This window comes from Ursus maritimus, unplaced genomic scaffold (genome assembly GCF_017311325.1).
Source record: "Ursus maritimus isolate PB19 unplaced genomic scaffold, ASM1731132v1 scaffold_3, whole genome shotgun sequence".
Lineage (NCBI taxonomy): Eukaryota > Metazoa > Chordata > Mammalia > Carnivora > Ursidae > Ursus > Ursus maritimus.
In genome coordinates, this window is record NW_024425563.1 from 44,441,771 (window position 1) to 44,469,363 (window position 27,593).

Here is a 27,593-nt window from a genome sequence, read left to right on the forward strand (position 1 = left end):
AAAAAAAAACAGTGGCTAGCCCTAAAAAAAAAAAAAAGAAGAAGAAGCCGATCTTGCTCCAGGGCTGGGGAGCCTGGGCCCAGCCCTGAGGTGGCCCCCTCCTCCAGGCCTCTCCTCATGTGGTGAGAGTGGAGGTGGGGGCTGGGCCGAAGCACTCTGCACCCCGGACAGGCCTCAGAGGCTGCGGCAGAATAGCAATGAGCAGGCTTCCTCATCTTCTCCCTCCTGCCCCAGCCAAAGCCGCTGCAGGCCTCTTTCATCTTCTCCAGAGTAGGGCGACCCCAAGGAGGACCACACCCAAGCAGCCCCACTTAAATGCAGGGAAGGCCTCCAGGCTGACGGAAGCCCGCAGCCGTACAAAGAGGAGGCGCTGGCCGGACCCACCCCACACAGGCAGGCCACTTGGGCTGAGCAGAGAGAACAAAGCAGGCCGTGCCTGTGACCTGTGTGGGCCTGGCAACTCTTCAGAGGGGAGACCCCGTTCCCACGCACAGGACTCCTTTCTCCTTCTCTCTGGGCACAGGAGCATCGTCACACAAAGGGCACCCCCCCTCCCCCACCGCTAGTATGGAAGACCTGGGTCCTGTCCCAGAGCTGGCTCCGACCCTCTGTGTGACGGAGCCAGTGACTGCCATCTCTTGCCTCACCCTCTCTCTGGGTCACATGACAGAGCTGGACTCGGTGTTGTCTCAAGTCCCACTTAGCTTTCAGGGGGTTGGGATGAGGTACCAAACCACTAAACAGATTGCCTCCATAACGGCCCCAACAAACATCTTTAAAACACACCAAGGATGTTGTGAACAAAGCCACGCAGTCAGCAAGCTCGTTTTCACCCTGCCAGCCTCACCTGGCTTTTCCACCCTCTTCAGCTGCCTGCGAAGCTCCGGTCCCACCCTCCACCCGCACCCCCGCATCTCTCTGTCCCTTGGCTTCCACTCCGAAGGCCACTCTGAGCATCCCATGTTCTGTTTGGGGTGTCCCAGTGACAGACAAGAGTTTGAGAGGAAGCAGGTGCCTTCCTGGGAGCGTCCCCCCCACCCCACCCCTCGGCCGCACACACTGTAGCATAGATACACGCCCAGCAGATGAGTGTCCTCGTTCCAATGCACTCGCTTCCTTGGATTTAAAATATTATGGGGAAATATGCGAAATACATAGAAATACATTTTTCAAATATAGCAAAGCATGACTGTGAGTTCACAACTCACGGTTACTAGAGTAAGCGGATAGATTTTCTTTTTTCAATTTCAAGTGCATGCCTGGGGCATCAGCCAACCTCTGGCCAGAGTTCTGTGCATGGTGTATGTGCTTAGGGACAGAAGGGGCAGGGGAGGTGCAAAGACAGGGTGCAGGGGGAGGGCTGGCCTCTCAGGTCACCCCAGTACAGACTGGCAACACCACGCCACCTGCCAATTCTCCCTGTTGTTCCCATTTGATTCTTGGCTAGGAATGAGCTCCCAGCCTGGCTTACCTGGGCCCTGGGGGCTGCTCTCTGGTCCACGATGCCATAAGCAGCCAGCAGAGGCTATCCTCTGGCCACAAGAATGGCTCTCAAACTTGGATATGCTTTAGAATCATCTGAAGGCTTTTAACAGATGCCTTCAACTATTGCTCCCCCACCACCAAATGCTGATTGCGTTGGTCTGGGAAGGGTCTGGCTATCAGCATCTTTAAAAGTGCTCCTGGGGATTCTATGCACTGCACAGAGCAAGGAGATCACCTGCTGCCTGGATTTCACAAGCCGGTTTAATACGAAGCCAAGAAGCCTGGCTCAACTGCAATGACAAGGAGCCCCCGAGGACCTGAGGCTCGTACGGAGCACGTGGGGAAAATTAAGGCCCCAGCAAACTCTCCCCTGTTCTGCTGACCGCGAGATCAATGCTCCCCCAGAACTTCAGCACTGGAACGATGCCTAGAGGCCACCTACTCTGAAGCCCCCGAGGGGTTCTTCCAACCTTGGCTTGTACGGAAAAGCCCCTGCTGACCACAGGCCTGAAGTGAGCCAGGCTGGACACCCAGACCTCCCCCTTGCCCGGCCCCGTCTCCTTCCACAGCCCTGGAGCCGGGACCTCCTGCTCTCCTGGCCCTTAGAAACACAGATGCCCTTTAGCCTTTTCGTAGCCAAGTGAAGTGCAGGCTTTGGGGGGCACATTGAAGGCCCCCCCCCATTCCACTTCTCTCTCCAGCCTCATCACAACTTCCTCTGCCAAGTGACATTTCACTGCAAAAGGGGGGAGGGTGCGGCAGGTGGGCTCTCTGTGCTCCCCCTCTGAGCTACAACGCACTGCAGTGGTCAGCAGCAAGGGCTGGGGATCCACCAAACGCACATCCTGGCTCCTCCTTCCCTGGCTGTGTGACTTACCAGGTAACAGGCTCGCAACCTAACTTCTGTAAGGCTGCGCAGCCGCAGCTGTAAAATGGGAGGGGGAACTCTGCCCAGCCCATAAGTCGGTGAGGTTACGTGAGCTACTCTGGGCAACTCTGTGTAGGGGAAGATTCAGAAGCTGTCCCAGGTGTTGAAGTGCAAGCTCTTACCGTCCCGCCCACCATACTCACCGCTCCCTTCCTCCCTCTATCAGGTCTTCTCCCACCTGGAGCTCTCTCTCCCCTTCCCATGCTTCTCCATTGGCCCTCTGCAGCCTGGATCCAGTTCCCAGCCCCTCCTCTGGTCTTCCAGAAGGTCCTTCCAGATTGTCCCAAACTGCACTGACCCGTTTCCTGCAGAGATCTCCACACTTCCCCAGAACTCCGATCTAGGAGAAGATGGAGATCCTGGAGGCACTCCACGCCCTAAGACGACAACTCTAAGTAACTATAACGTCTTTTTTGAGTACTTAGCAAATGCCACTATCACCCTTAGCATTTCCCACGATTGGCATTTAATTCAATGATCCTATGTGATAGATATTATTTTTTCCTCTATTTTGCAAACAGAAAAATGAAGGTTTTAAGTGCCCTTCGCAAGGTCACATGGCTGGTGAGGAGGGCTAGGGCCTCAGTGTATTGTATCCTTCTTCCAAGGTGGTGTATCCCAGTGGTTGAGGGCACAGAGTGCCTGAATACAAGCTTCACCTCTGCATCTTATTGAACTGTCTCTAAGCAAAGTACATAACCTCTTTGGGCCTCAATTTCCTTATCTATAAAACAGGGATGATAACAGACCCTACCCCCTAAGTTGCTGCAGTGGGAGAAAAAAAGCACTAGCACAGTGCCTGGCACATGGTAAGTCTATAAGTATTGACCATTAACATGATCCATCCCACCTGCTCATTTTAATAGAGAAGGTTCTGAGGCACAGAGAAAAAAAGGGCCATGGAGGTAGTGATCCAGCTAGGCCCTCAGTCTCCTCTTCTTTTCCACCTGATGGCTGCCTTTTGACTCTGCTTAATAACATCTCAGCATTGTCCTATAGAGCCTCACCCTGTGACTCGAAACAGGAGGATAGGGAAATGAGAGGTGGGAGAACCTCTCTTTAGGCAGACCATGGAAGGGTATAGACTCCTCTCTCCTATGGGCACTCAGAGTTAGAGGAAAACTTGCTTCCAGGAGACCTCTCCACACCCTGCCTTTTGCATGCCCAGCCTGAATGCTCCTTCCTCCTTGAAGTCCTCCCTGACCCCACTATCTCCATTCACCCTGCCCACCACAAAGTACTTCCTTCTCCCACTGAATTCCCACAGCATCAGCTCCACCTCTCCCCACTGGCATGACCTCTCTGAACTGCAGCCAGGGCTATCAGGGCGCAAACCTCTGTCTCTATAGTCCCCTACCTGTGGCCTTGCCCCATTCCACCAGGCCAGACACTAAGATTCCAACTTGTCATATGAGTGAATGAGTGAATGAAGGGTGAGAGAATGAATAAAGTGACTGAAAGTGAATGAATGGGTGAGTGAGTGAATGAGTGGGTGAGTGAGTGAAGGAGTGAGTGAATGAGTGAATGAATGAGTGAATAAGTAGATGCGTGAATGGGTGAATGAATGAATGAGTAAATGAATGAATGGGTGAGTGAATGAATGAGTGTGAATGAATGAGTGAATGAATGAATGAGTGAGTGGGTCAGTGGATGAGTGAATTTGTTCCATAGGCCTGGGGTCCCTCATCCAAGTCCAGGTTTGAGGGTGACCTGTGGTCAGCCCTGACTCACAGGGCCCCTGGGATCCTCAGCCAGACCCTCCCTATAGCCCACCTCCACCCCCCCCAATTCAGGGTTCCAGATACAGGGAGGTACCCATTCCCCTCCCCCACCTCTTACTGCTGGGGTTCCCTCTGCCTAGAATGTTCTCCCCACTCATCCATCCCTCAGCTCTCACCTGCCATCAAGTAAGTGCCTGCTTGTCCCTAAGCCTCGCTCAGGGGCTTCAGCCTAGCTTCTCGTTAGAATAGCCTGGGGAGCCTTTAAACATCCTGACTACAACGGACCGCGGTTCTGATTTAATTGGTTTGGATTGTGACTTGGGTACATTTTTCTAAAAGCTCCTGGTGATTCTGATGTGCAGCCAGGTTTGAGAACCAAGGATCTAGATTAAATACCACCTTTTCCGTGAATCCTTGCCCACTTTCCCCACAAAGAACGCCTTTCTTCCTCTCCTGAGCAGCACCCCTACCCAGCACTGGCCTGCCCCCTCCTGGGAGGGTGTCCATCCATCTCGCTCATGCTTCTGCGTGGACACCCCTGTGGCCACGCCCTCACGTCTTCTCCCAACCCAGGGCTCCCCAAATACTGTGCAATTAACCTGCACACACTCACCAGGCCTGGTCCCCACCCCACCTCTACTTTCCCTTCTGGATGTTTCTCATTGCTCAACTCCAAGTGTGTCTGAGACCTGCAGTGCAGGAGCAACGTCCCTAGGCTGGGAGGCAGGACACCTCAGCCTGCCGCCCACTCCCACCCCTGTGTGGTTTAACGAGTCACTGCCCCCCAGGCTCCCCTCTTCCCATCCCCTCGACTAGAGGCTTGGACCAGATATTCTTTTGATGTCCTGCAACTGTGTGCCTCCTGCTTTGGCTTCCCTGGGTGGTGGGGCCTAGAATCCACTTTCGGCCTCGGTTAGGGCTGAGCCAGACCTCGGCCCGGAGGGAAAGACCAGCATGGCCAGGAGCGGCTTCATTACCAGTTAATGTTCACTGACTGTACAGGGAGCTCAGCCCACAGGGACCATTACATTTAACTGGGCTGCCGATTAATCAAGTATTTAAACAGATGGTGCTCAGAAGAGCTCCTCAGAAATGGGGAGGATCCAGAGGGAAAAGTAGAGCCCTCTAGTCGGGGAAGGGAGCCCCACCCTCCAGCAACTTAGGCACAGGCGAGGTTGGCAAGGCTGCCAGGGATGCCCCCAGCCCCAAAACCCCAAGCTCCCACACACACCCTCTTCTGCCCCGTGGGCCTCAGCATCCCATCTGCACAGTAAGGAGTCAGTCAGCAGGAGAGGCCCTACACAGATCTCTGGTTCTCAGCCAGGGGCCATGCCACATCTTCAGGACACTTGGAAAAGGTGCGAGGAATTTGGGGTTATCACTGGGATTGGGGGTGTTCTGGGCATCTAATGGGGAGAGCTATGATTGCTTCGTGTCCTGCAGAGCATGGCCTCATCCAGCACCAGGAAGCAGTACCCCCCACCTCGAATGCTAACCGCAGCCCCAGGAGAAGCATTGTACCCAGCAGGCTTAGGAGTGCGGTCCTGCCGCAGGCTTGTTCTCTGGCTTCTGGTGGAGTGAGCACAGAAAGAGGGAAATGACCCCGCACTGCCTACCCTGGGTTGACCAGGTGTTCTCCAGTTCGGCTGCTGGCAACAGCTGTGTCCCTGCTGCCACCAGGCCCAGTCTGCTTGCTAATAAGCTCTCTAACGTCCGCTCCCCAGCCCAGACACCAGCCCGATCCCAGCCCCCATGGGATCAGAGGCAGCTACATCCAGCCAGCCAGAACAGCCTCCTCCAGAACGGGAGGCATGTAGGGCAGGCTGTCCCCGAGGAGGGCAACCCCAGGGTCACTGCCCAGAGCAGATCCAGGACTCCATCGCCCAAGAGGGTTTTCAGAAGGAGCCAGGTACTGTATCCTCCACCACTCTCTACAAAATGGCCAAAGGCTGAGACGCCAGTTTCTAAAGGCTGGCCTGGATATGCTGGGGACACCGTGACCTCCTCACCATCCCACTCACCTGGGGAGGAGTCGTTCAAGCCCATCAGGTCATTGGCCCTCTGGATCTTCTCCAGGCACATAGCTTGCTCCTTCTTGAAGATGCAGTCAGAGTGCATGGCGGTGGCCTGCGAGGGACACACGGGATAGATGGGGGGAACGAGCAGGAGGCTCACCTACAAGCCCTAATACCTAAGCCCCGGGGCAGTGTGTGGGGGAGACGGGGGCAGAAGCAGGGAGAGGAGAATGCCAGAGAGATTTCAGGGCCAGCAGGGGCCACAGATACCATGAGGGCTCTTCTCCCTCTCCAATTCAACATGTGGCCTTCAGTGCATTCCAGCCCTCCTTGGGGCTGAGTTTCCATGTGTTAAACAGCATTAGCAAACGCGTATACAGCACTGTACTATGTGCGTGCATTATTCCATCTTGTACATGCATCGCTCAAGAGCACTACAACGTAGGTACTATTTTCATCCTTCCCCATTCCACAGACGTGAACCTAAGCACAGAGACATTCAGTAACTTTCTCAAAGTCACATAGCTTTGAGTCACAGTGCACTGTACAGCAAGGACCCGAACCTAGGTCTCTGGCTGTAGAGACCACGAGGCTATTGCTGTACTTCAGGGGAGCAAGCAGGGGGTGGGAGAGAGAAGGGGCTAAGGGAGCGCATCCTCTCTCTCCCCTCGGGGCTCAGGAGGAGGTGCTGCGGGCAAAGGAGCGCTGGTTGCATTCAGAGGGACCTACTGGCCGCTCTCATTCACTGTTGCCCCCATTTTAAGGAAGCGGATACCAAGACTCAGAAAATCGCAATGTTCCTGCCCAAGGTCACACAGCTAGTTAGTGGCAGGCACTGGATTTAAGCATAGGACCAGGTAACTTCAAAGTCCATGACAGCTGTGTCCTCATGCTGTCACTTTAATGTAAAACCCTGGGGCAGGGATGGTTTCTCAAGAGGATGTCTGCAAGCATGGAGGCAGGCTCAGGCATCTGAGACGCCAAGGTCAGTGCTGAGGGATCCCCTCTAGTTTTCACTATCCACAGCCATGCAGGCTTCCAGGGAGAGGGGCGAGCTTCTCTGTGGTCACACAGTAAGGCAGAACAGAGACAGGACTGTCACCCAGGCCTCTGAAGACAGCCGCATCGACCGCTGGTCTAAATTCCCAGGTTGAGGGACAGAGGCCAATGCGGAGGAACCCTCCTCCCCCGCCCTTCCCTTGTTAGGGAAGAGGCATAAGTAAAGAGCAGGCTTCTGAGCTCTAACCTGGCAGAGACTTATGGGCTAGGGCCTGGGATCAAAAGGCTTTCTGCAGCTGTGACTAGGGCCCCTGAATACAGTTGAACAGGTTGTACACTGCACAACTCTAAAGGTTGCCACACATGCACCATCATAATAAATTTGTAAATTGTGTCCCAATTTCTAGTCAAATCAGTACAGGATCTTGAGGAAGGGGAACCCTTTGTAATTCACCCAAAGGCACTGACTGGCCCGGTGGGGGTTCAGGCAGAAATACCAGCCAGCTGAACTGAGCTTGGCTGAGGACACACACAAGACACAGGTTCTCTGGGGTGTGGGCTCTGGGGGGCCTGGGGCTCCAGCTAGTCATGGAGGGGAGGGTCCTGGGCCCTTACCATAGGCAGCAGGAGGAAAGCAGCCAGGGAGGCCTGCAAGATGCTGGCCATGACGTTTCTCAATCCCGAAGGAGACTCAGGCCAGCACGGCTCGCCTCCCACACAGAGCAGCCGCTGGTCAGCCCCACGGTGTCTATGGGCTAGAGAGAAAGGAAGGCATGAGTCCTGTGCGTCCAGTGGCAGAGGAGGGGCGGGGACAGCCCTTCCTCCTGACACCCCCTTACCTGCAGCAAGGCTCTCAGTCTACAGGGGTAAGCCCCTCCCTGACCTTGCCTATGCGTTCTTCATTCTTCTATCAAACAAACATCTGCTGAGCACCTACGCAGTGCTAGGCACTGGGGACGCAGTGCAGAACACACGGCCGCGGCCCCCATCGGGCCACCAGAAGGGTCTGCATGGCTTTCCCCTCTGTGGCAGACAACTGTCTCCCCATATCTCCCTCCGCTGCGACAGAGTTTTAGCTGGCACATGCGTGCCCACCTAGAGAGGACATTCCTTGGTCCTTCCCGATCACAGGTGTGGGCCTGTGACGAGGGTCCCACCTACGGAATATGGGTGGGAGTGACCTTTTGTCCACAACAGAGCACCTGCTCTCCACTTCTGCTCTTTAGCCCTGCCCAAACGCTGGAGCTAACCCCTGGGGCGTGGGGAGCCACAGACACGAGCACCCCACCAGCCTGGAAGGCCTCCCTAGCTCCAGACTGCTAGGTGAGAAAGAACTGCACTTCGACTCACGCACTCACCACAGAGAGTCCCTTCGTTCCAGCTGCCAAGCCGGCACGCTAATAGATGTAACCTCCTTTCACCCTGCCTCGGCCCACTCGGCCTCCAGGAGAAAGCCTTACCCCCGTGACATGCCAGACAGTGACTGCTGAAGAGCATGCTCCGAGGGGGGAGGGTCGCTGAGGATGGGGGCTGCCGGTGGGGAACGGACAGGGCACCAGGAGTCCAGTGGGGAGGATGTGGCAGCCCTGGCACATTCCCAGAGGGGAGAGCCCCATCTGCTTCTAAAATCGATCGTTAGCGCACATCCCCTTCAACCCAGCAATTTCGCATCTGGGTATTTATCGAGAAATATTTGCACTTGTCCAAATAAAAGCATGTGCAATAATAGTCACTGCAGCATCACCGAAAATAGCATCCACAGCAGAAAATGAAGCCACACAGCACCCGACAGGGTGTCAACAGGCCCCACTAGGCAGAGCTGCCATGCCCCTGGTTCTTTGGTGCCCCTGGCACCTTCGGTCCCCCTGGCTTTCTGCCGACCCATGTGTCCTCCCCTCTCTCCAAGCTTCTCCAAGCTCCCTCTGGTGACCAGCAAGTACCCAAAAAGGAGAAAGAAAACGAGCCACAGGATAGCTCCACAGAAGAGAGCCCTGTCTTACCCACCTGTTGCTCTATGCACTCAGGGCCCACTCAGAGATGGGAGGGAGGCCTCAGGTGTCCCCAAGAAATGCTCTCAGAAGCCCAGGGGGCCCTGAGGATGCTGGTGCAGGCTGTCCCTTGTGGGTCAGGAAGGGGTGGGCAGGCTGGGGAAGCACCGGTGCCAGCATCCCTGGGCTGTGCTGGACTCTCAGGCCTGGGTTTCTGTACCCACTCCCAGGCCCTCCACACCTCTACTGGTCACAGGCTGCTTCTGGCATGACATGGCACTGCTGGTCCCCAGTGGGCTCGGTCACCTCTACTCTCCCTGGGGAGCCTAAAGCCCTGTCTGCTGAGGCAGGAGCTGACACTCTGACCTGCGTGGCTGCAGCAGAAGAATGCCTGGCCCCTGCCCCGCACCAGAAACTGCAGGCTGTCTCTCTCTCTCTCGGCCAGGCCAGCGGAGGGCTTAGAGAAGCCATCGCAAGGCAGAAAATGTCTGAGAGCCACAGCTGACTCTTCTGCACCCAGGACAATGTCAGGCCAAAGGCTGGCGAGATGTGAAGTCAGGTGGGCCCCCACCCAGGACCACGCCAGGTGGCCCTGGCACCTCCATCAGCCCCTCCAGCAGGGGTGCCAGCAGCCTCAGCCTGCAGCCTGTGCCTGGGCTCTGGCCTCCGCACCCAGCCACAATCTAGACCCTCAGCTTCTGTGGGTCTCAGCTGTCTTAGCCAGGAGGAAGGTGACTCCTCATCTCAGCTCCCCCCTGGCCAGCAGGGCCCAGACCAGAGCCAGAGAAGGGAAATGGGTGCACAGCCTGTGTCACTAAGCAGACACAGCGCTCCTTCCTCAGGGGCCACCTCCCTTGTACTCCCAGTAAGGTGCCACCAGAAACAGGGGCCAGCGGTTGTTTCTGTCCCTTGGGGGAGACCTCTGCCCTGGGGCACAGAGCAAGGTTCCTGGAAAAGGGCACTGAGTCCTTCTGAGTGAGGCAAGAGCACTCAGACATGAAATCAGGGCTCCCTTTCTCAGTGACACCCCAAGATGGCAACAGCACTCCCTGCCTCCTTCAGGACAGGGATCCCACAAAGAGAGACTTGCCACCCCCTCCCCGAGCCCCAGTCCCGGTCTGAAGATGCATTCTGACCTCTTAGTGCACATGCAGCCCAGACCACCCATCAGAACCACTGAGGAGCATTTAAAAATACCCCTGCCCCNGGGGGGAGGGGGGGGAGGGGGGGGCCAGACATCAGTGCTGGTTTCGGCTCTCCAGGTAACTCTCAGGGGGAGTAGGATTTTAAAGTCCCTGTTTTGACCTTCATGAGAACACAGAGAGCTGGCCCGGAAAAGCGAGCAATTTCCACGACTCTGGCTGCTCTCGGGGCAAGTGGGGGGCAGCAAGCAAGCGGAGAATGAATCTGTGTTTGAGAGCTGGCTGATTTCTGATTATCTCCTCCCTCTCTCTCCCTCCCCCCCCCTCTCTGACACACACACACACACAAATACACAGAAACAGGTCCACAGAGAAGAGCATAAACACATGTCAACCCCACAGGGACAGAGAGAGACGTTTATCCCCAGGGCACCCACCTGAGGCATTGGCATACCGCCACGCACGGAATTCGCAAAGGTGGAGATTCCTTCAGGGGCTGACAGACAACTCCACACGCACTCCCACACGCTCCCCTCCACAGAAATGCAGAAGCGCATGCAGACCACCGGAGAACGCACGCACAGAGGCCATCGGAGAGCAGCGCAGGGACTCACGTGTGTCTACCAGACTCTCGATCTAGGTGGTCCCACACACCGATTCTGCAAAGGCACTCAGACACACAGAGGCAATTAGATGTATCTGGATTCAGGCACAGGCGCGCACACAGACAGACGCACGGCCCCACGCGAGCACGCACGCGCTCACGCACTCACACGGGGACGCCAGCCTCGCGGGCTGCTCCTGCCCGCTCCCGGCAGGCCCGCTGCTGCTCGGCCGCAGCTGCCCTGATTGAAAACAAGCTGGAGCAGGGGCCCCAGCCCAGCCGTGCCCCGGCTCTGCTTTGTCGCTAGGCTGCTGAGGCAATGATGGGAAGCAGCCCAGGGACGCAGGGTGGAGGGGCTGGGGTAAGCTGCACGCACGGCCTCGTTTGGAACTAGACCCGGGTTCCCCATTCCCACGGTTGCCCTCTTTTTTTTTTAATTGAGATGTAACTGACATATAACATTCTATTAGTTCCAGGTACACAACGTAACGATTGGATATTTGTCTATATTGGCACCACAGGAAGTCGAGTTAACATCGTCACCACAGGTTACAACATTTTTCTCCTGATGAGAACTTTTAAGATCCACTCCCTTTGCCCACGAGTGTCTCTTGTTCACTCTCCCCACCACTCCCCTGCCCACTAGACTCACCCACAAGAGAGAGTGTGGGAGCTCCCCGGCCGGATCTTCCCAGGCCCCCACCCTAGCTGGGGACCTCAGGGATCACCTTCTCTAGCTTCTCCAAGATGACAGTCTCCTCAGCCCCTTCTGGCGCTTCTGCCCGCCCCGCCATCCACGCTCTGACACCTCCATGCCCCATCCTTGATGGACCGTGCTCAGAGTTTACAGCTGGAGACCACCTGCTCCAAACCTGCTCCTCTTGTGGGCCACGGGCATGGTGCCCCTGGGTGTGTCCCCTGGGCCGGCCACCTGCAGCGCCGTCAGCTGCTCCTCCTCCCCCTTGTCCTGGCTGCCTCCCTCCTCTACCCTCCCTCAGCCTGCCAGTGACCCTCACACAGGACAAGGCTAGGCCTGGCCACTGCAGTTTGGGGTTGGACTCTCCCCTCCCTGATGATGAACATGGGTTCTTTCGGCCCAGCCATGTAGCTGGCTCAGGACCACCTGGTCACCAATATTCCTAGGCTCGCTCTCTTAGGTCCAGGCTCTGCTGGGGCAATTGGCGTTTGCAACTAATCTGAGAACAATTAAATCTGGCTCCCTGGCATTTATGGTGGGGGACATGGGGACCATTCTGCTAGAGTTTTAAGCCTTAGGACTTCAGGCAAGCCAGTTTTTCCTGTGCCTTAATTTGACTGTCTGTAAAATGGAAATAATAGTAATGCGTATCTCATAGATACTACTGTGAGACACCAACAAATTCATGTAAGTAAACTACAGAATAGATAGCATAGCCTGGTTCCCAGGAGGGCATACAGGCATTAAATGTTATTAATTTCTTTCAGCTGTGTTCAGGTCTTTGCACCTCTTGCTGTCACCTTTGTGACACCACCCCATAGCCTCGCATCACTTTCAGAACGGGAGCAGCAGGACCTCTGCACCTTTATTTGCTAATGACTAATATTTATCAAACAGTATGTGCCAAGCACTCTTCCAAGCAGTTTGCATTAACTCCTTTCACCTGCCCCCAAACTTGAAGCAGTTACTAGCATTATCCTCATTCTATAGCTAAGGTGACTAAGGCACAGAGAGACTAAGTAACTTCTCCAAGGTCACACAGCAAATACGTGGTAGAGCTGGGAAGGGAACCCAAGCAGCCTGGCTCCAAAACTTGTACACTCTATCCTTACACTCCTGCCATTCTCTGTCTCCAGCACGAGGAAGATCAGCTCAGAACTCACTGTATGTTATTAGTGATCCTTCTTACACCTTTGGGGATTGGTCAGACCTTCTGCTACCCCCTGCCCATATTTCTACAGCTGAAATAACTTCCTTTGGAAGAGTTCATTATAGACACACCATTTCACACCTGAGATGGACACCTTCCGTCTTAAAGACCACCTTCCATTATTACTACTGAGTTCCCTGTGGGGAAACTGAGCCCAGAGAAGGGGAGATACTTTTCAAGGTCACACAGCAGAGAGTACTGGAGCCCTGCCTGGCAGGAATGGATGTGTGACAGATACGTGGTCTAGAGGGGAGTCGGCTCCCCCGTCCACACTCCGGAGGCCCTCTTCAGGCCCCACCAGCCCGGTGACTGATGGCAGCGGGAACAGACAAGAGCAGCCGTGTCCTCCGATGAGCCACTGCGCCAAGCACACAGGAAGACAGCATCATCAGTCAGCACACCGGAGCCAGCTGTGACTCACTGGGCTCCCAACTTTCCCCATGGAGTGGGAGGGGACTCTGAGACCCTCCAGCCACTCCCCTCTGCCCCACAACCTGCAGGACCCTTTCTGCTGTACCCCAGCTAAGGATGGCTCAGCTCCTGGGATGGGGTGCTCACCCCCCTCCAGCGGCTGCTCCAGGGTCCTCAGGGGAAAGCTCTGATATCTTTCCACCATGTCCTTCCAGGCCAGCCTTTGTCTTCTGGACACCCCCACAGTGGGAGGGCAGCACCTCCCCCTCCCCCTCCATTGGGCCACATAGATCTAGGTGCTTCTTCTGTCCTCATGGGGCTGGGGCCATCCAGGCTACCCCCTTTGAACTCCTCTGGCTGCTCAGCATCCCTCCCTGTCACTGGGCAGTGCCAAGCCTGACATGCCACACATGACCCAAGAGAAGTGGATCACTGGCCTCCCTTGCTCACCACATACTCTTTTTTAATGCACCGGAGCAGGGCCTGCCCCCCACTTCCTCCGCTCCCTCCCAGGGCAGGAAACCAGGGAGGGAAGACTGAAAGATAAAACGTTACCTCCCCCCAAGTTCACCCCTCAAAGGGATGGAACCACACTTGCTTCTGGGAAGGAACAGGGAACCTCTAGAACCCCTTTCCTCCTCGGTAGGGTCAGAGCTGATGAAGGACAGAGCCCAACGCTGGGTAAAGGGCCTCCGGTCAATCGCAGGATTAATCATTCATGCTGATGCTCCTGTGGGTGTTCAAACCTTCCCCTTTCAGAGCCTGGCCACTGGGGTCCTGTGCACAGCAGGTGACAGAACCCAGGTCCCTGGAAGGATCCCTTACGATTCCACCCACACCCTCCACTGGGACATGTGGGAAACCAGGGCTCAGGGTAGGGAAGGGCTGGGCTGGAACGCACATGTGAACGTTAGCACTGTTACCCCATCTCACTTGTGAGGGTCTGAGGCCCCGAGAAACCAGGATAATTTCCCAAGGTCATGCTGCAAAGCCCTTTCACACTGACTAGTCCAGGCACCTCTGCTGTCCTGGAAGGGGTGCTGGGAGTTCTCTGCCAGGGAGAGACCCGCCACCCCCCACCGAGCAAGGGCAAGAGGGGGAGAAGGTGGGGAGGAGGAAGCAGAAGATAACAGAAGCGGGGATTCTGTATAGCGGGGAGGGACCTGGTGGAAGGCAGTGGGAGGCGTGGAGTGAGAGGGTGGGAGGAAGGGGACGGGAAGTCAGGAGCAGACCCTTGTCTGTCGACAGTCTAGTGAGCACCTCAAAGGCAGCCTCTCTATCTGCTGACGCTTGTTAACCAGTGGGTATGAGCCCCTGGAAGGGAGGGCTAGCTCGGATTCGCATGGGCCCCCAGCATCCAGTGGGGGCCCAGAGATCTCTGCCGAGTGCCTGGTGGATGGGCTTGGGAAGGTGACTTGGGGGTGCTGAGGGGGCTCAGCAAAATGTCAGGAGGTGGGGGTGGACGAGAGGGTGGGAGGTAGCTGCCAGTCTGCAGGTGCCAGGGACACTGCAGCCTTGGTCCCTGGAGTAGGACGGGAGCACTGAAGAGCCCTAAGCTGGGGAGTGAAGTGATAAGCTTCCCACTGAAGCAATACTCCTCAAAATGCTGGCAAGCTAGCAGAAGGGGAAAATCCCACACTGAGGCCATTTTCTGGATTCAGGATAGAGGTGATTGTGGCTTGGGCAGGGAAGGGCAGCTGGAATGGAAAGAAGGGAACAGAATCTAGAGACACAGGGAAAATGGGAAAGGAAAGTCTCCCTGGCCCACTTCAGGGAAGATGGCAGGAAGGAAATGTCAAAAGGGAACAGGAAAGGGGAAGAAACCGAAGGCAAGACCTGGTTCAACACGCAGCCTTAAATCAGAACCTGGGAAATGTGGAGGGGCCTACAAGGGAGCTATGAATTTTTTTTTTTTTCTCGGCCAAGCCTCTGCGGTGCCCATTTGTCAGGGGGTAAGTTTGAGGACAGTGAAGGCAATGCATGGGCATGACACTGGGAGGAGAGCATCCAGGTAGTCCTCAAGGTCAAAGCCACCTCCCACCACATCTCTAGGAAGCCCACCCTGGCTGCACCTGCCTCCACTGATCTCACCCTTGTCTGAACCACCAGCCCTAGATAAGAAGATCCTCTCTCCTGCCTGGGCCGTTTCGGGTCCTACCCTGCTCACTGTGAGTTTCAAATCTTTCTGGAAACATGGGGCATGTCCAGGTGTCTCTGCATCTCCCTCCTGGTGGAGGTGGGCATGGACCTGGACACCAGAGGCTGAATGGGAAAGGGGACTCCGGACCTATTTGGTGAGTTGAAGTGACACGATGTCATTTCACGTTCATGAATGCTGTCTCAGGGTGTCCTTAGAGTAGATTTATCACACAGACACAGCGAAGGCCTGTCTGGGCTGGAATGCTGAGGCCAGGCAGGGAGCCTCTCCCGGCACCGACCCATTAAGCAGATGGGCACTCTGAGCTCCAGGCAGAGTGAAAGGAAGCATCCAAGGCCCCTAGGGCAGCTCAGGCTCCCAAGACCAAGCCCTCCCTCCTCTAATCTTTTAAACCACTTTTCTGCTCTAACCTTCCGGCCCAGAGGTTGGCAAACACTTCTAGCAGGTCAGACCCAGCCAGTCAGCTAAGAATGGTTTTTTACATTTTTTAAATGGTCAGAAAAAAATTAAAAGACTCATATTTCATGACACATAAAAATTGTATGAAATTCAAACGTCAGCATCCCTAAGCAGAGTTTATCAGACCCCATCCAGGCTCATTTGTTTACGTATCATCTATGGTGGCTTTCCCGCTACAACCGCAGAACAGAGTGGCTGCCACAGGGTGCACGGCCAGCAGAGCCAAAGTATTTACTATCTAGCCCTTTACAGGAAAAGTGTGTCAACCCTCTGTCGAATCTCATGCCACATATGCACTTTCTCTATTCAATTCTGCATGCATCTGGACTTTCATTGCGGAAGACTTTAGTGATCTTCCTCGGGCAAGTCTGAGTGCCCAGGTGTGCCCAGATCTGGGTGAAACAGTGTGTCCCAACGTCCGTATGTCTTTCTGCTGGTGTGTCTCCTGCCCCAGCTCTCTGGCAGGTGTCATTGGAAACCTACATGTCTTCTTGGCGGTGTGTCACTCCCTCTTTGTGTGTCACCGTGGGGGTGGCTGTCACCATGTGCCTCTGACGGCATCCAGGGCTCAGTACAAATGTCGCCGCTGAGGAGTTTCCAAGCCTGTATGTTGCCAGGCAGCTGGACCACTAGGCCCAGCACGTTCAGTCTCTGGACTCAGATTCCTCCGTTCAGGGGCAGCCAAGGTTTCCAGGGCCTTTGGCCCTACCAGTGTAGAAAGCCCCCGGGTATCCCTGTCTGGGGTATCAGACTTCTGCTCGCATACCTCCCGAGACAGGAAACCCACTGTCACCCCCGGTGTGGGCTCCACGCTGGGTGGCTCTCAGGGAAGGAGGCCTTCCTGGCACTGAGCAAAGCCCCGGCTCTGTGCTTGGCACACCTTGGTTCTGCCCTCTGGCAGACAGCACAAAGTGTCCTCCACTTACTCGGTGCCAGCCCTCGGTCAGTGAAGACTTCGTCGCTGGGAGGCCAGAGACCCGGGACACTCAATCTAAGGCCACATCCCCAGGAAGAAAGCCACCTTGTGGCCTGAGCTCTTGTTCTTCCTAGCCTCTTAGTTGCACATACTGATCTGTAAACACCCACTTTATGTGTTTGTTTATTCAACACAAATTGAGGGAGTGTCCCCAAGTAGGAGCATGGCAGGGAGGGGTGGCCACATGAAAAAAAAGGGGGGGGTCCCAAAGTGTTTCTCCAATCAACTCCCTGTCAGCCTGAACTTTACACAAAAAGGGACTTTAATGGACGCTCTAGCCTGATTAGTCCTCAGAATGCAGAGAAGGGTCCCTCCAGAGACTCCCCACAGACACCTGTCCTCATTGCACACAGGGGCAAACAGACCAGAGGGAGCCTGGCCCAGATACAGACCCACCAATGAATCATCCATAGAGGAAGGAACCAGGTCCACATCCCTGGTCACCCCACACACCTGTTGATGGATTGGTTGGAATATTTGGCCACGGGCCTACCTCAATGTGTTCTGCCTCTAATCCATGTGTTCCAATTTTGGTTTGTATCCAGTCTGGCACCTCTGCTTGCCCTCCCCAAGGTCAGTGGGGAGCAGGAGCCCCAGATTCAGCTGGGCACTGGGGGATCTGCCAACCCCACCTGCAGCCAGCACCAGAATGAGATTGGAGCCTCCTGAGAAAATCTGGGTACTGCTGCTGCCCACCCCCTTCCCAAGCTCATAGTTTTTCATCCCCTTCATTAGTTCACATCCACTCAAAAGCCTGGACCTAGCCTGACCTGATGCTTGTCTCTCTCTGCCCAACAGCAATCCCAAGGCAAGTGGCCCTCAGAGACCTTGTGTAGCCCCATCCCATCCCCCAACCACCCCCTACACAGGGCTGTTCACCAGAAAAGCTGAATGCTGTGTCTATTCTTTTTTTAAGGGGGAGAGGGAATGCTTTGTGGGGCACTGTAAGGCCGGGGTAAAGTCGGGGAAACGGACTGCACTAAAAGCGTATTAATGGTCTGGAGAAGTCGCAGGGGTCCACCACCCCTCCCCCAGCAGCTTCCTAAGGGGGCCTGAACTCCTTCCAGTGGTGAGGTTCCATTCCCCAGCTCTGGGTAAAATGCAATCAGCTTCTGGCCGGGCTCCCTCCAGAGAAGCTAGCTTCATCCACTGGAGCCCTGGCCCCTTCCGACCCGCTCAAAGCTCCAAAGTCCCGCCCAGGATGTGGCCCCCGCCTCCCGCAGCTGCAGCAGGAGCCTGTGCCTTTAAGGCGGCCGGCAGGGGTCTCGGGCTGGCCCACTTCGGCCTCCCTGGGCCGGAGCTTTTCTCCCACAGGCCCCCTCAGGGCGTTTTCTGCGAGACCACCTAAGCCCAGGCATCAAGACCCCATCCCCTCTGCGCCGCGGGAAACCGAGAGACGACGCTCTTTTGAACAATCCCGAATGTGTCGCTATAGGCGGACATTCTAGGCTGGCCCCTACCCCCACCCACTCAGGACATCGCTTGCCCACCTCTCAGACCCCGTGAGGACCGCGGTAGCCAGCACCCAGAGACCCTCCAGCGTCGCCTTCCCGATCCGCGTAGGCGCGTCCGTCTGCCTTGGGAGTAGGGAGACAGGTCCCTCTGGGTCCCTCTGGCCGCAGTGCCTTTCCTGCCCCTGGTCCTCCCTCTAGCACACGGAGTGGCGAGAGGTAGCCCCCCGGGGGCTGCAAGGATCGGCTGCCCCAAGTACTATGCCAGATATTGAGGGGTGGGGGAAGGGGGGCGTTGTCAGATGTCGCGCAGGAAGGGAGCAGCAGCGGGAGGGGGCTTCATTTCGATCTCCGCAGGTTGGCCCGCGCTGGTCCCGGTGGAGGACGCGGCTCGCCGGGATCACCGAGCTGGAGGAAGAGGTCCGCGGTCCCCCGGGGAGGGGGCGGGGGGCGAGGGTTCTGGATCGGGAGGGGGGGTGCGGGTTGGCCGTGGAGGGTCAGGGGCGGCTGGGCGGCCCTTACCTGCTCACAGCCGGGCCTCGCCGCGGGGCTGCGGGCTGCGGGTCGGCCCGGGGCAGACTCCGCGGGGAGGGCGCACAGCGGGAGTCCGCGCCCCGAGCCGCCCGGGGATGGGGAGCGTGTGCGCCGAGGAGCGCGCGCCAAGCCCTGGTCTCCGCGTCCGTGTGTCCGCCGGCGGCCGGTGTCCGCGGTCTCTGCGCGGCGGCGTGTGCGTGTGCGCACGCGGGGACCGCGCTCGTCTAGAGCCGCCACCGCCGCCGCCGCCGCCGCCAGTCACCGCCTGGGGCCCGAGTGTGGCGCCCCCCGCCTGCCCTCGCCCGCCCCGCGCCGCGCACCGCCCAGCCGGCTCTGCCCTGCGGGAGAGGCGCCGCCTCCGCCGCGAAGCCAGGCCGGGGGACGGAGGGAGGCGACCGACCACCGCCTCCGCCGCGCACTTCGCAGGGTTGGGGGCGGGTGTAGACCAATGGGCGCCCGGGGGAGGGGTTAGGCCGGGGTTGTGCGGGGGAGTGGGACCCCGCCCGCCGCGTTCGCCAGGCCTCTCGGCTGACACCAGCAAAAAGCTGCGGTGGAGACCCCTGGGCGGACGGTGCGGAGGCGACGACCCCCTCTGTGGCTGGGCTTCCGCATCTCAGAGTCCGGTCTTCGCTGGGGCTCACTGCCCTCCTTTCCACCCGCCCCAAGGTACACAGAGCGAGAAAGCCCTCTTCCTTCTCCCTTCTGCGTCCTCTGAGCCCCTGTCTGTCCATCTGTCTGATCCTCTGCTTCCTCCTCCGGGAAGCCTTCCTTGAGCGGCAAGTCCCAGACTCTGCTTGAGTTACTCTTTCCCCCACAGCCCAGGCCTGGGAAGGTCAGCTAGCTTTGGCCTGCTTGGGTGAACTCATGTGTGACCCCCTGGAGAACATCTCTATGGATAGGAAGGGGCAGGGGGCTTACAACAACTTAAAAATGATACTGCTCTGGAGTCAGAGTGCCTGTGCTCTGTGAGCTTGGGCTGGTGACCTGACCTCTCTGAGCCTCAGCTTCTTCACCTGTACAGGGGAATACCTACCCCCACAACTTGACAGCAGCATTAAACAAGAATGGTACGTGTACCCCATAATAGGTTTTCAGATTACTATTGCTACTGTTATTGTAGTCCTACTCAGCCTCTTCCTAGTACAGGTGGATAAATGAGGCTTAATGAGGGGAACTGAACTGGCCAAGGTCATGCAGCCAGTCAGTAGTGGAGCCAAAGCCTAACTGAAAACAGTTACCCACTCCCAGGCAAAGTACTTAACCCTTGCCCACCCACACCCACACCCCCTGTTCCTGCCTGCCCCAGCTCTCGGTTTCTGGTCACCCCCCAGGCCTGAGCATCCCAAGAGCTCCCTCCATACCCCCATCCACAGTTCTGCAACCAGACTGTCCTTCCCCATCCCAGTAAGTTACTGTCCAGCCTCCAGTGGGCCAAGCCTTGGGTGTGGCTGCCTTATTAAGGAAGCCTCAGGAAGGAGGGGGGAGGAGGGAGAGATGAGTCTTTCCTTGGGGGATTCCAGTCCAACTGAGGAGAAGAGGAATCCATATGGAGACTTATAGGTTGTATCTGAGGCCCCAGAAAGAGGCAAGGAGTTCCTAGGTCCACACAGTGACTTGGTGGTGTCTCTTCGCTGCACAGAGAACGCTAGCCCCTGCTGGTACTTCACACTGTTGGTTCTGCATGAACCTCATTCTGTTCAGTCCAGGAAAACTTCCTGGGGGAAGAGAATGCCAGTCCTCCTCTGTGTCAATAAAGAGTGAGATCTCTGGAGAGAAGAGGGCCAGGTGCTGTACTGAAGTCAGAGAGACAGACAGACAGGACCTCCCTCTGGACCTGGCTACTCCCCTGCCTAGCTCGTTGCTCTAACCCCTGGGAGCCTGCTTCCTTCCTCTGCTGTGAAGATCAAATGAGATACTGTGCATGAAGGTGCTCTGTAGACTGTGAAATGTCGGGAGAGGGAAGGAAAGGCTGCCGGGAGTCTCAGAGTCAGGAGGGAAGCAGGAAGTTCAAGACGCCAGGGGCCTGGGAGTGTGGGGAAGGGTGGAAATTGAGAGTCACCTAGGTCAGGCCAGCTCAACCTGGAAATGTCAATGGCCAGGGCCCGGGAAGAGGTCCCCTTGGCTCTGAGCTTCTTCATTCTGTCCCAGGTTTAGTCCCTTTTTTATACCTAGTCCTCTAGGTCCCACTCAGGGCTCTGTATCTCCTGCTGTCTGTTCTGTGTCCCCACATGTTTGTCTTGGTGTGGGCAGTGAGAACTTTTGTACATTGGTCCTGGAGGGGGCACCTCTCCAATTCTCTCCAAAGTGCTGTATGGGCCGGCCAGCCTTGTAGACAGACTCTAATCCCAGCCCTACCTAGGAGCATCAGCCTGGGAGAGGCACAGAGGTGACCATCAGAGCTCGAGTCCAGGAGGGTTGTCCAGTCCCCTCCCCCGTGAATGAAGTGCCTGAGCCCAGAGGGATGAGAGGGCTAGGCTGAGGACACACAGGCCGATTTCTCATCAAGTTGGGGACCAAAGCCTGGGTCCCGGTGTTCAACTTAGTGGTGTTCAACCTGGTGGGCTGTTTCCATCATGCGGGAGGCCCAGGCTGGGCTCTCACATCCTGGACTCTTCTCTGCTCATCGGGACAGAGGCTCTGGTCTCTCCCAACAAACGTGGTTCTCCTTGAGCTGCTCTTCAAGGTTCCCGAGATGGCGCCTCCCCAAAGACCCGAGCCAGAGTCTCCCCCTTCTTCTGAGCCAGCCAGCCCATTCTCACCCTACCTGCCTGGCTTGGGGAAGATTGGAGGCTGAGGGCCCACCCTTGGGAATGGTCTCCTCCCAAAGGACCCCTTGAGTTGCCTTCTCTCTCCTAGGGAGAGAGGTTGGGGGTCTTCTCAACAGCCTTTTCCCTACCCTGAGGTGCTCACCGCCTCAGCTCCCTCCCACATGCCAGCCAGCCAGGCGGGCAGCGGCTGAAAAATACAGCTTTTAATTCAATTTTCTGAGACATGGCTGAGGGAGATGAATGCCAGGCTGCCCTACCCAGCATTCATCTCTCCTAGCAGCAGTGCCCTCCATGACTCCTGGCCCCCCAGCCCAGCCCAGCCCTTCTGCTGCTCAGTGAAGGAGAACAGCCCATTGGAGGACACGGAGGCATTTTTGTTATAGATAGCTGACATGTGCTGAACGCTCTCCCTGCCTTGGGCCAGTGTTTCTCAACTCTCCTGGCTCCGGAGTCCCTGGGGAGCTTTAAAAATATACCCATGCCCCAGACTGAGCATGTGAAATCACTAGACGGTCGGTCTGTGGTAAGGCCCAGGCAAAAGTATTTTCTTTAAAGCTCATTCTAACGTGCAGCTAAGGTTCAGAACCACTGTCACACGCCCTCTGCTAAAGGCTTTACGTGCCAGCATCCCAAGGTGGCGTGCTCGAATGTCCAGCACTGGTCATGTGTGTACCGCGATACTGTCCCTCAGCCTGCTAGGCAGCCAGGAACTATGTGAATATTTTTGTTTCCTACGTGCTCCAAGACATGAAAAGCATGGGAAGTAACTGCCTTACGTGCATCAACCCATTTAACTCATGTTTGGGGAATGGGCCTTGAATGCCAGGCTCTAGAGTATGTGTTTCTTTCTGTGGAGTAGAAAATACTGATTCTGGGTCAGTCCTCCCTCAGGCCAGTGGGAGCCAGAGGCCTAGATTATAAATCTTGGGGGACATTTGATTCCAAAGGCCCTCTGATCGCCTCCTCCATCTGTGGGGGACCCAGACAGCCCCAGGGGCATCAGGGAATGCCCACTGGAAGGCCAGGAAGCACAGTAGAGCAAAGCAGCAGGGAAGCTTTGGAATGTTCAGCCCCATGCAGGTGTATAAGCCACGCCCGTTGCCCCATAAAGGTCCCCTCTCCCACAGATACACAGGCTCCGGGACACCGCAGGCATCAGGGCCTGGGCTCCCCTGAGGTGGCAGCCTTTCCACAAGCAGACCCCACAGGTCGGGTACACTCTGATCCCCTGCCCTCCCATCTGAGGTCAGCATCCTCATCCGATGAACCAATGCCATCAAGCACTGTTTCAGTGACCCCGTGGACACTGGTCCTCAGGGCCTTAGGATTCTCTGAGAAACCAAGGCAATGAACATAAGGCTACTTAGAGCCATGGTTTTCCAAGTGCGCTCCAGGAGCTGTGGAAGTCCTGCCTCATCACAGGCCCGGGGTGCAGGAGGAAAGGAGACTCATCCTTAGAGCTGAGGAGTCCGAGTCCCTCTGTCCTGCGCCCCCCCCCCCACACACACACACATGGCACAGCAGTGGATAAGGATGAGCAAGGGGAGGACTGTCTGGAGTAGGGGGAGGTGGGACCAGGGAACCAGGAATGTGGAGCCCTGAATTCTAAGTGCAAATGTGACTGGGTAGCACCCCATTTCACAGACAGAACAAATGAGGTTCTGGGAACAGAAACAACTGGCTCAAAGTGACAAGGTTAACTAGTGACAGAGCTGGGCCACATACCGGGTCTCTGAACTTTCAGTCCTGGGCTCTCTCCCCTGAAGCATGATAACTCTCAGAAAGGAAGTTAGAAAAAGGTCTTTAATCCCTTAAAGCTCAGAGTAAAAGTGAGAGATAGAGTCTCCTTCCTCCATGTTCACAAATACTCAAGTGCAGCCTCATGCTCAGATAAGCAGCCTCCTGAATACATATACTTGTGACATGTGAGTGTAATTTGCACACGTACACATGTGCGTTTCTCTGCCCAGAGGGGCATTCACATGGGGTCTGAGCATGCGCACACACCCACCCAAGGCCCCCTCCACAGATATGTGGTAATAAAGTACATCTTCTCTACCAAGATAGAGAGATGTGTTTTCTCTCCTGCAGAATTGCACGGGCAGTGGGCCTCTCGGTGAGGCCTAGCTTCTTCGCTGTCAGACAGGGACGTTTCTCACTCACCTTCTGAAGCCACCACCCCCCCGCCCCGCCGCCCCCGGAACTTCGCTGTTTAGCCATGATACCCTGCGGGGGACAGGATTGAAGGAGAATGCACTATCCTCACCTCCAACTTCTCTCTATCCACAGGGCTTTTCCTTTCTTACCCCTACCCCCATCCCCTCCTCCCTCTCTGGCACGTTCTGGAGTTGGTGTGTTGTACTCTCCTGCTGCAGAAAGGACTCCTCCTGGGAATCCTACAAATGGGCCATATTGTGCATGTTCAAGAGCCCTACCGTGCATGCCCTGCCCTCTGATTGCTAGGGGCTCTGTCACTGACCACAGTCTGGTTCTGGCTCCTACTGGGCTGGACACCCGCTCCCCTCTGCCTGCTCTCCCCGCCCCCATAGATCCCACAGTCAAAGCCAGGTCTCACTTGCTCTTGCTCCAGTTTCCTCGGAGCCCGACTTGGCTGCCTTGAAAATAACAGTGCACCCAGCCCGCCACAAGTCCTGGCTTTAATGCGGGGCCTCGGCAAGCACGGAGGTGTGGAAATTACAGATAATTCGTGTGGGAGGCAGCAGCACGCATGAGGCTTGGATACAGCCGTTCCCAGAAAAGCAGCTCGGGATAATAGGGGCTTGTGGCAGGCTGAGCCTTGACTCAGTGTCGTGCGAACGATGCTGATAATTATATTAAAAGTAGGGCAAATAGAACGTTCTTTGCCGACCAACTTTGGGAGCAGGTTGGCAGCTGATGAAACAACTCTGCCATGGCAGAGGGGAGCATTGTCTGCAAGGAATTCGCTGGGGCACTGGGGGCCCTAGGCCCTGAGCAGGGGCAGGGAAGCTGGCTGCAGCCAGGAGGATGGGGTTGACCCCAGGCTTTGCATCCATTCAAGGGCAGGGTGTTATATCAGGCTTCTACTGCTGCGTAACAAGTTACCACAAACTTAGGGGCTTCGAACAAATCACATTCATGATCTCAGTTTCCTTGGGGGGCAGGAGTACAGGTAGGATCCCCTGCTTAGGGTACCACAAGACTGCAGTCAAAGTATCAGCCAGGCCTGGGTCTTGTCGGAAGCTGGGGGTCTTCTCCCAAGGTTGTAGGCAGTCTGTTCCTCATGGATGTGGGGCTAGGGCCCTCAGCTTCTAGAAGGTTCCCAACATCCCTGTTATGTGGCCCTCTCTACAACATGGCAGTTTGCTTCTTCAAGGCCAACAGGAGAGAGACTCTGCCTCTCTGTCTTTGACTTCTAGACCCCCTTGGAAAGGGCTCACATGATTAGCTCAGGCCCTTTCACGGTAATTTCACTTTTGGCAAATTTAAAGTCAACTTATTAAGAACTTTAACAACACCGGCAAAATCTCTTCCCCTTTGCCCCATAACTAGCCTACCAGAAAAGTAACATTCCGTTACATCTGCAGGTTCTGCTCACATTCAAGAGGAGGGGCTTGTACGGGCTTGTACACTGGGAGCAGTGATCTTGGGGACCTTACAACTCTGTCTACCACAGTCCCCATCCCCTAGAGCCTGGAGTGTGAGGAATGGGGTCGGGACAAGCCATTGACCAAAGCTCCCTAGGCTTGGAGACTGTGTTGGTCCTGGTCCAGCTCCAGTGCTTGGTATGAAGTCAGAGCTCAGGAAATATTATTTTAGTTCGATAAGCAAGTCACCAGCTCCTAACTCCATTGTACAGGTGTGGAAACCAAGGCCCAGAGAAAATGAAGAACTGTTCCGAGTCATCCAGGGCAACAGATGACAAAGGTGAGCCAATGAGGAGCGCTACCGCTGCTGAGCCTCTCCTATATGCCAGGCTCTGTGTCACTTAATTCATTAGCTCCTTGAATCATCCTAAAGCTGTATGATTAGGGATTATGATTACCCCAGGATTACAAAGAGAACAAGCCTCAGGGAGGCAACGTAACTTGTCCAAAAACGTTATTAACACGATCATAAAGCCAGAACTCAAGCTCACTTGGCTCGATCCCACTGTCTCTGATGCCCCCCCTTTCTATGCTGCCCGGCCTGTGTGTGCAGGCAGGATAGACTGAGAACAGCATCAGGAGGCCAGGTGTGCGGGAATGGTCAAGGGTGCTTGGCCCCCTTGCCCCAGTCCTTGCTTCTCACCACCACTCCTCCTTCCCCCCTTCCTTCTCAGGGGGATTTAGTCCTCATGGTGTCACTTGGTTTCACTCTGGGCCACCCAGGGTCTGACAAGGTGGTGGGGAAGGGTTTCTAATTACTCATAATTAGCCAGGCCAATGAGTCCTGTCATGAGGGGATTGTCTCTTTTAGTTCTTTCTTTTGTGTCCTGAGGACACTTCTCTGGAAAGGAAGAGCCTCATCTGCATGACAGGGAAGAAAGGACACAAGGGAATCTGACCAGGGTGAGCAAAGGGGCCTTTTCTGGCCGCAGAGACAAGCACCCCTCTGAGCCTGCCCCCTCCCACCAGATCCCCACAAGAAATCTTTTTCCAGTCCCAGAGCAGAGAGAACACAGGTCCTCCATATTGCAGGAAGAGACCTGGCTTACTCCCCAGACAGGCACCTGCATCGCCCCCTTGCCTTCTGGTAAGTTTCTGGTCAAATGTCCCCCCCGCCCCCGCCCGCCGCCTTGTGACAGCACCCTCTCTCCATCACCCTCCACCCTCTTACCCTGCATTACAACACAGTGGATAAGCATAGAATTTGGAGCCAGACTGCCGGGTTCAAAACCCAGCTCTGCCACTTGGACAAATTATGTAACCTTCTGTGTCTCGATTCTCTCATCTCTAAAGTGGGACTAACAATAACATCTCTTTTCACAGTATTATAAAATTTAAGTAAGATATGTAAAGCATTAGAACAATGTCTAGCACAGGGTAGGTACAATAAAGTATTAATATTCCCTTGTTTGCTTTATTCCTTATAGCACTTAGCGCTGACATGTTGCATATTATTTGTCTATTTGTTCAATATTTGTCTCCCCGAAGAGAGTGAAAGCTGCTCGAGGGTAGGGTCTTCCTTTGCTCCTTGCTCTGTTTCAGCACCTAGAGGGCTTGGACAGTGTCAAATCCAGGAGTGAGTCCCACCCCCCCTCTTCCCAGGCAGCAGTTTCTTTGTTCTCTGTGTTGTTGGAAGTTCCTACTTAAAGAGAATAAAAATGTGGCTCCTGGGCTCTCATCATCTTCTAACCTCTGTCACCCTGGCTCATGAGTCCAGCCTGGAACCGCAGACCCCTCTGTAATACACAAGCCAAGTTCTAGAATATAACTGAATGGTCTGAGACTCATGTCGTAAGATTTGGGAATTCTAGAATTCATGGATTCCTAGAATGGACTCCAGGATTTGGAGAATTCCAAAATGGAGCTCTGGAATCTCAGAATATCATCTGAGAATTGCTGATAGGACCTAGGAATCTTGGAAAGGAGGCCCAGAATTTCAGAAGAGACTCTTGGAATCGGGTCATTGGGAGAATCTGGTGAGACCAGCTGGCTCTGCTTCTCTGGCTTCTTCACAGCAATGAAAACACAAGTGGTGCCGGTGCTCAGAGCGGAGGGCAGGGCCGGGGGCCAGGACGGTGGTGGGAAAGGGCTCCCCTGTGAGGGTTGCTAGGCACTGGCACTAGCTGAGACAATGAGCCTGGCGGGGTAGGTAGAGCAGAGGGCTGCATCCTAATCAGGGTGCAAGGGGAGGATGGGAGGGAGAGGTTTGGGGCGGAGTGCAGGGGGGCGGGCACGGCCAGCCCTAATCCCATTACAACTGGCCATCCAGCTGCCAGGGCTGGCTAGGCACCAGGCCTGGCTGGGCCCTCTCCTCCAATTACAGGCTCAGGCTGCAGAGGGCTTTGGACTCAGAATGGTCTCCATCTTATTCTGAAGTCCGTACCCCAGAGCCAGAGTGTGGCTGCATCTTGAGCCCCAGGA

At 55.7% G+C, this 27,593-nt stretch overlaps 1 protein-coding gene across 1 annotated transcript in view; it reads right to left on the reverse strand.

Moving 5' to 3' along the window:
• ADCYAP1R1 (ADCYAP receptor type I) overlaps nt 1-27,593 on the reverse strand; it is a 74,856-nt gene that overhangs the window by 38,282 nt on the left and 8,981 nt on the right. The window contains exons 5-6 of the mRNA XM_040644121.1: nt 7,764-7,903; nt 6,156-6,261 (exon numbers count right to left, since the gene is read on the reverse strand). Coding sequence (XP_040500055.1) covers nt 6,156-6,261; nt 7,764-7,814 — 157 coding nt within the window. The 5' untranslated portion in view covers nt 7,815-7,903. The remainder of the gene's footprint in view (nt 1-6,155; nt 6,262-7,763; nt 7,904-27,593) is intronic.